Raw genomic sequence first — 7,462 nt, 5'->3', positions numbered from 1 at the left:
GTGTGTGTGTGTGTGTGTGTGTGTGTGTGTGTGTGTGTGTGTGTGTGTGTGTGTGTGTGTGTGATCTGGGCCACCAACTGAGGGTCTCTGCCATGGCTTGTCCTGTAACTGATGATGAGGCCAGCCCTGTCATGTGTCAGAAGTGCAGTGCTTGCTGATGGCAGTGATTCTGATTGTTGGGCTCGAGAACTGCTGCAGTGGAGCGTCAGGTTTGACCGTTGCTTTCATTTTTCTTCCTTACTCAGCTTCTATGACAAGAAGACAGCAGTTCATGAAGCCCTGTGTGATAACATTGACACGCGCACTGCCATGGAAGAGATGCGGTCTTTGGTCAGTCAGTGCAACCTCTACATAGCAGCCAGGAAGGCTGAAAGAAGGAGGCCCAACCGGGCTCTGCTGGAGAACATTGCCATGTACCTCACCCACATGCTGAAGGTGAGCTGCGACAGGCCCATGGGGGGACCTTAGCTGCTGAGTGATGCTGGAGGCTGCCCGAGCTGCCTGACACCATCCTGGTCCGGGGCCTCTCTGAACTGTGGTTAAAGCCTCAGAGCCTTCTGTAGTCACAGCTGTTGGTCCCTGCTAAGCCAAGGCCAGTGATAAGATCTCGACTCTGAGTAAGTCTTGTACAGAGCAATTCTGGCTCCAGGCCATCATACCCTGAGACAGCACTCTCTCCCAGGCCAGAGGGACCTTTCCTGCCTTGCCCTTTTGTCTTTGTCGTTAGTCTCTGGTGACTTTTAGCTAGAAGAGGGTTGGATCTGTAGCTCTGAGCCAGGGCACATTGTGAATGGATGCAGGTACCCTGGGATGCGGTTATCGGGCTTGGTGGCTGCTCTTTCCTGTTTCTCCGCAACCAGTCATGGGGACCCACATGGCTGCCTGTCCCCAGAGATGTCAGGACAGTTCTTGAGCTACTGGCCATAGGTGACACCTCACCTCTATATATATCTTCTTCACCCTACAGTTTAAGTCCTATCTGTTTCTTCCCTCAGATCTTTGGGGCCATAGAGGAGGAGAGCCCCCTGGGTTTCCCAGTTGGTGGACCTGGAACCAACCTGAATGTAAGTAGAGTGCCCAAAAGGGTCCCCAAGTGGCCCACTGCTGCCCCCCTCTGATTCTCCCCTGTCTGCAATACCTCCAGGCCACCTCTCTTTTCACAGTAGTTCTCTGTATGCATGTCTGCCTGTGTGTCTTTGTGTGTGTGAAGGAGGTCAGAGGTCAGCCTCAGAAGCCACCTGCCTTGTTTGTGGAGTCCAGGTCTGTCATTGACCTGGAACTATTAGGCTAGACTGTTTTGCCATGAAGCTCCAGGTATTCACCTGTCTGCACCCCCGGCACTGGGATCATAAGCGTGTCCCATCACCCTGGCTTTTTCATGTAGGTGGTGGGAATCAAGCTCAGGTCCTTATGCTTTCCCAGGAGCACTTTCCCAACAGCTGTCTCCTCAGTCCTGCTCTGGAAATTCTAAGTCACCTGGAGGTTGTTTATAATCCTGTGTTATAGATGCTGTGCAGATGGTTACATTGTGTAGTTTGAGGAATGATGGTACATGTTCAGTACAAACACACAGCTGTTTTTCCCCCAAGTATTCAAACTGAGAATGTGGAGTGTGGATGCTGTAATCAGTGGGCATATTCTGAAAGGTCATGTGATCACATAACACACTGGTATCTTGGGGGAATTCCCACTCTCCCTCTGCCACTCAGAACTGGGCAGAACCCCATGCCAGGCTAGGTCCAGTTCTCACACCAGCCCAGAGCCCACCACATAGCCCAGGCCTCTGTTCCAGCAGCCAGTGCCAAGAAAATGGAAAGCCATGGTCCCATAGAGCATCCATGTACCATTCTTAAGCATACAAGGAAGCTCCTGTTAGAGCAGACCCATGTCCACAGCTGGCTTCAGCATTTGCAGGTCTAGTGGGCTGACAGACACACGTGTCAGGAATGGTTCTCTGCAAGCTGAGGACAGCTCATTTAAGATTCCCCTCCGCCTTCCTTCTGCAGAGAGTGCTCTTTAATTACGGAATTAAGACAGCTGATATAAATATTTAGACAGAGCATCTGCTGTGCTAATGCCAACAGTAGCTCAGTACACATGGCAAGACGAAGCTGTCTCAGCACTGCTTCCTCCCGAAGAGCAGCCAAGTGGTCTCTCCTCCTCACAGGGCTGTCAACGCCGAGTCCCATGAAGGAAGAGGTCTGTTAGTCTCAGAGTGAGCTGTTTTTGGGGTGGTGGCTTCTGGACTTTGCTGATAGGAATCACTGCTGGAGGCTGGAGCTTTTTAGAAATTCATGCAAAGCTCCTCTGTGCTCTTAATAAACATGCTGCCAGCTCTCTTTTTTAATTGTGTGTATCTGGGGGCAGGGTGTATGCATATGATTACAGGTGTCCTCAGACGAGGTCATCAGAGTCCCTGGAGCTGGAGTTGCAGGTGGTAGTGATATAGGGGCTAGGAACCGGATCCTCTGCAAGGCCCTTGCATGTCGAGCCATCTCTCCAGCCCCGCTCTTTTCTCTGAAAGCAGAAAACAAGACATAGCTCCTATGGAAATCATTCTGCCTCTGAACTTAGAAGTAGCTTTTAGTCTCTAGCAGTGCTATGTTCCCTGGGAGGCATCTTAGGGTATGTCACATTATACATCCCAGATGGTCTCATTAGCCCCTGAAGTTGACTTATAGAAAACAGCAGCCACTAATGAGCGTGGTAAGCCTGTGAGGCCACGCATCCTGTCTCATGGCTCCCATTGTGAAGATCAGGGGTGACTTCCAGGTTAAAAGTGCTGTGTGAGCCAGAGAGGCTGACTTGGGCCTAAACCTGTCATACCCAGGTAGAAGCCAGGCAGCAGGATATCAGCCCCAGAACTGTTGGAGTCAGACCCTGCCCTCTGCCAAGAGGCCTCTTTGGGTCCTGGGAGCCAAGTTGGTGGTGTGATTGGCCTATTTAAGCTGTTCTAGGCGGTTGGAGATAAGGTCTAATTCCACTATAGAAGTCCAGAGCCGCTGCTGTAGTGAGACAGTTTCCCTCAGTCTGTTTGGTGGAAGGTCAGGCCTACTTTGCTCAGACTTCAGGTCTCTCCTTCCAGCCACTGTTTCTACCACTTCCTTTTCTTGGTTCTTGAGCTGTTATGTAATTGAGACACAGGAAGACACTGCTTAGAAGTCCCAGACCTTTTTGGTCCTGGAGATAGAGAAATACACTGAAAGATGGTTCTAGATTTAGATTCCTGATTGGGTCTTTCCAGGTGTGGCTCTGGGTCCCCTGGTTTTATCCTGAGTGTCATTGGAGGTAGTGGCCCTTTGTACAGCAATTAGTGTGTGTGTAAGTTAATAAGATGACTAGCCCTCAGCAGGCCCACAGGTGACCACAAATGGTCAGTGCATCCCCACAACCCATTGGAGACGGATAGGCTAGGTGTCTGACAACTATGTCTGTCCTGATGAAAACACACGTGTCAGCAGTGGACAGAGTAGTGGAGTAGTGTCTGCTGAATGTATCCAGCTTGAAGCCCAAAGGTGCTTTTCTTTTTCTCCCTGGCCCACATCACCTTTATTAAGTACTAGGAGCTGAGGTCAGTATTATGGTGACTAGCTTCCTCAAGCTGTCCAAGAGGGCTGTAGATAGGGTCTAACTCCACTCTAGCACATGTAACTCTCTTACCCCGATGTGACAAGGACTTGTGGGCTTCAGGACACAGGAGACAGTGGCATGTAACCTGTGGCATATCCACTGAACTGCTAGGTATTCTTCTACAAATACAGCAATGGCTCTTGTGACTCAAAGTCATTCTTTCCACAGCTCGAGTCCACCGTCATGCCCTACCTGCAGGTGCTGTCAGAATTCAGAGAAGGTGTGCGAAAGATTGCCCGAGAGAAAAAAGGTGAGGCCCCATGCTGGGTACCTCGCCCTTGCTGCTCACCCTCTGCTGGGTTCCCTGGGATAACTGCCTTGTTCTTTAAGTGTGTATAGCTTCATGCCTAGCTGAACCTGTTTTATTCCACTTGCCCTTCAGGGCAGCATTGTACTAGGTCAGAGTTTCCTGTGACTTAGAACATCTCAGGCAGAACCGTTCCTTGGTCCTGAGGTCCAGGAGTCTGCATAGCTCTTGTTCTAAACAGAGGCAGGATAGAGGACTGTTCACAGCTAGCATGCACTTGCCCTTTGGCTTGCATTGGGTCTCCTTTCTGTTCCCGGTGACCCACGAGTGGCTTATCCTGCTGCAGTCTCAGGTTGCTTGGAAAAGCTCGTGCTGGGGCCAGAGCTAGAGTCATGTCTCTACCCAGCCTGGTGCATGGTGGAGCCAGGCTGTCTGTGCACACCCATCCCTTCATCGCCAAAGTGAGGAGGTGTATGGTTTGAGAGACACAGGATTACTCAGGGTGCCAAGAGCCACACCATCATTTGTGCCATGGGAATCTCCTGCTGCTGGCACCGGTATCCCCGGAAGGTACCCTGACTTGGAACCTTGTCCAACTCAAAAGAGCCTCTTCTGCGCGGTCCTCTAGTCGACTTCCATCCTGGCCCCAGACTCAGCAGCCAGATTCAAGCCTAAACTTCCATGGCATTGGGGATCCCAGAAGCCTCGCTGTGTCCTCTGTGTCATGGAGGTGGCAGCACCAGGCTTCTCCCAGTAAGGGACTAGACTCAGGCAGGCATATAATTTATCAAGGTGGATAGTGTGTAACAAAAGCAATCTTCAGATCAGCTCCCTGCATTTGGTGCAGCTTTCTTGTGCAGCTCCACCACCCATCAATCCTGTGTGCGCCCCTCACTGTCACACAGTGCTGCTGTGGCTGTGCAGACTGCCCCACTGCAGCCTGTCATGGAGCATGGCGTCTTTGAGGTCTGTCTTTATCTGTCCATGCCACAGCTGGCATCTGTTCTGTTCACTCTCAAGGCTCAGTGGATTGCTGGCTCCTGTCCATAGCTCTCACTTTCTCATTGTTCCTTGTTTGATAGTCGTGAATGGTGCTGCCGAGGTCAGCACGCCAGGCACTCAATGGAAGTGGATTTCGGTTTTCTAGGCTTGCCCATGGGAGTGGGAGTATAGGGCACCTGGGTCCCTTATGGCAAGTACTAAGGAGATGCCAGCTTCTTTGTGGGGCCTGCGCTAAGCCATGCTCCTGACCAGCAGCACAGGTTCTGGCTTCCTACCTCCTACTTTCTGGATCAGTATCTATCTCTACCTTTCTAGTTCTACCTTTCTCTCCTCCTCTTCCACTTAAAAAACTTGCGTGTGCCTTTTCACACGTGTGTGGAGGCCAGAGGTCAAGTTTAGGAGCCATCCACCTTATGAGACAGATTCTCTCACTGGGACCTGGAGTTACTGATTCAGCATGGCTGACTGGCCAGCATGCACCAGAGACCTCCCTATTTCCATCTCTCCTGTGCTGGGACGGTAAGCTCACACCGTGCCTGGCTTTTTCCGTGGGTGCCGGGATTTAAATATGAATTTCTGTGCTTATGTAGCAAGTACCTTCTACCCACTGAGCTGTTACTCCTCAGCCTCTCTGTCATTTTTAAAGCCAACTTGGAAGGGAGCCCACAGACTGCAGATGTCCACATTTCTAAACAGTTTGCCTCTTAAGGAGATCCTGCAACAGGACTGGCAGCCTGATTGACCCATGCCCTGCACAGCTGTGAGGTTGTCACCCTTGGATGCATTTCCTTCAGGGAAAAGCAGATCTGTTGAGGCCAGAAGACTGTCTAGGATCAAAAGCTTTAGGATTCTTAGTTCCTAAGTGCAAGGGGAATTGGAGTTTCAGCCTGAGCAGATAGGGAATCTGTGTAGTGTCTGCTGTGAACCATGGGGCTGACCTTACAAAGTCCAGTCCCTTCCTTGAGCTCTTGGCCTTCCAGTATCTACCCTTTAACCCACCACAGAGAGGGTAATGCATCTGGTCACTGAAAGTCCTAGCCCAGCAGAGAAACTGACTCAGAGGCCAAGAATGTTTAAGCCTTCAGTGACCACACCCACAGTCCTCTGATTCCCACCTGCTCCCCTGCTCAGCTTCTCTGTCTCCTGCTCTTGGCTTTCAGTCTTTCCTGTTTGTTGTGGTTCAACCTTGGGGTAGCCAAGTCTTGTGACTGAGCCAGGTCTGACCAGGCTCACCGAGCTCCCTGCTAAGCCAGATCCAGTGTCATCTATGTGCTTGTATGCGGGTTCCTTTTCCTGTCCATATCTGTTCCTGGTGGTCAGAGTAGGCTGACATCTCTACACGAGGCAGGCAGCAGCTAGAGGGACCCCAGCTGGGATAATGGACACCTGTCACTCCACTACAGTCTGATTTGGCAGGGCATTCAGAGCTGTAGCTCTCAGTCCTCAGACACATGCACAAAACTGCTGGGGTAGGCCCGGTGAGGTGACAATATTAGGGGAAGTCCTTCAGGACATCAGGATGACTCAAGGCAGAGACCTTGGATATGTGAAGCATTGGCCTGGAGTCCTGCATGAGGGGACGTGGCCTCAGTACTGAGCCGGGCTAGTGATGACCAGTTATGGGGCTTTGTCATTCTGGGGCAATGGCTCAAGGCAGTCTGACTTCTCCCTGCTCAGCATCTCTGGGAACAGTCCACAGAGTGTTTCAGACAGGTCCTGGCTCCCAGCCCTGGGCTGCAATGTTAGAACATCTCACTGTCCTTGTTGGACCCTGTGGGCTCACCATGAGAGTGGCTGTGGGACCTTGGACTTCTGTGGGGGGTGGCATGGGTAGCCTCCTGTCTTCCCTATCCTCTCTCCAAATCTGGCAGCCAGTACTCACTTGCCAGCACTGGAGGAAGCATGGGTTTGGGGGCCTAGGCCTTCTGTAGTCTAAGGGAGTTGCTCTTTCTTGCCTACAGTCCTTGAGGTTCTTCAGCTCAGTGATGCTCTCCGGGATGATATCCTACCTGAGCTCGGGGTGCGGTTTGAAGACCATGAAGGTGGGTGATTCCTACAGCTGCTCCCTATGGACAGGGAAAGCAGCTAGGTATAGGTAGGTGGTGAGAAGGATGCTGGGAGGCATGTGGCACAGCGGTAGTCTAGAGGTACCAGGGCATTGGTACTTTCATGTGTGGCTGAAGAATCCTAGGCAGAGCAGGTGTCCCCTTACCTCCATCTCTTCCAGGAGGCCTAGCTCACTACTCATTGTGGTGACATGTTCATTTCCACCAAGGACCAGGGCAGCCATTGCTCATTTTCTACTTGTAGCCTTCTCTCACACTTTTAGGGAGACAAGCTGTAGTGTATGTACCCCAGTCTCACCGTGTGCTTTCTGACTTTTGGGCCTTTTGCTACACAGAAATTTTTTTTTCCCTCTAACCTTTTTTTTTTCTTTCTTTCTTTCTTTCTTTTTTTTTTTTAGTTTTTCGAGGCAGGGTTTCTCTGTAGCTTTGAAGCCTGTTCTGGAACTAGCTCTTGTAGACCAGGCTGACCTCAAACTCACAGAGATCCACCTGCCTCTGCTGGGATTAAAGACGTGCA

The 7,462-nt window shown here is 51.1% G+C and overlaps 1 protein-coding gene across 3 annotated transcripts in view; it reads left to right on the top strand.

Moving 5' to 3' along the window:
- Nucleotides 1–7,462, top strand: part of Cars (cysteinyl-tRNA synthetase) — a 56,347-nt gene that overhangs the window by 42,617 nt on the left and 6,268 nt on the right. For all 3 annotated transcript variants that reach the window (XM_005351584.2, XM_005351585.2, XM_026781467.1), the window contains 4 exons: nt 246–435; nt 996–1,064; nt 3,799–3,880; nt 6,841–6,921. In XM_005351584.2, the coding sequence (XP_005351641.1) occupies nt 246–435; nt 996–1,064; nt 3,799–3,880; nt 6,841–6,921 (422 nt within the window). The remainder of the gene's footprint in view (nt 1–245; nt 436–995; nt 1,065–3,798; nt 3,881–6,840; nt 6,922–7,462) is intronic.

The sequence above is a fragment of the Microtus ochrogaster genome, chromosome 8 (genome assembly GCF_000317375.1).
Source record: "Microtus ochrogaster isolate Prairie Vole_2 chromosome 8, MicOch1.0, whole genome shotgun sequence".
Lineage (NCBI taxonomy): Eukaryota > Metazoa > Chordata > Mammalia > Rodentia > Cricetidae > Microtus > Microtus ochrogaster.
This window is presented reverse-complemented; position numbering and strand designations above follow the sequence as displayed.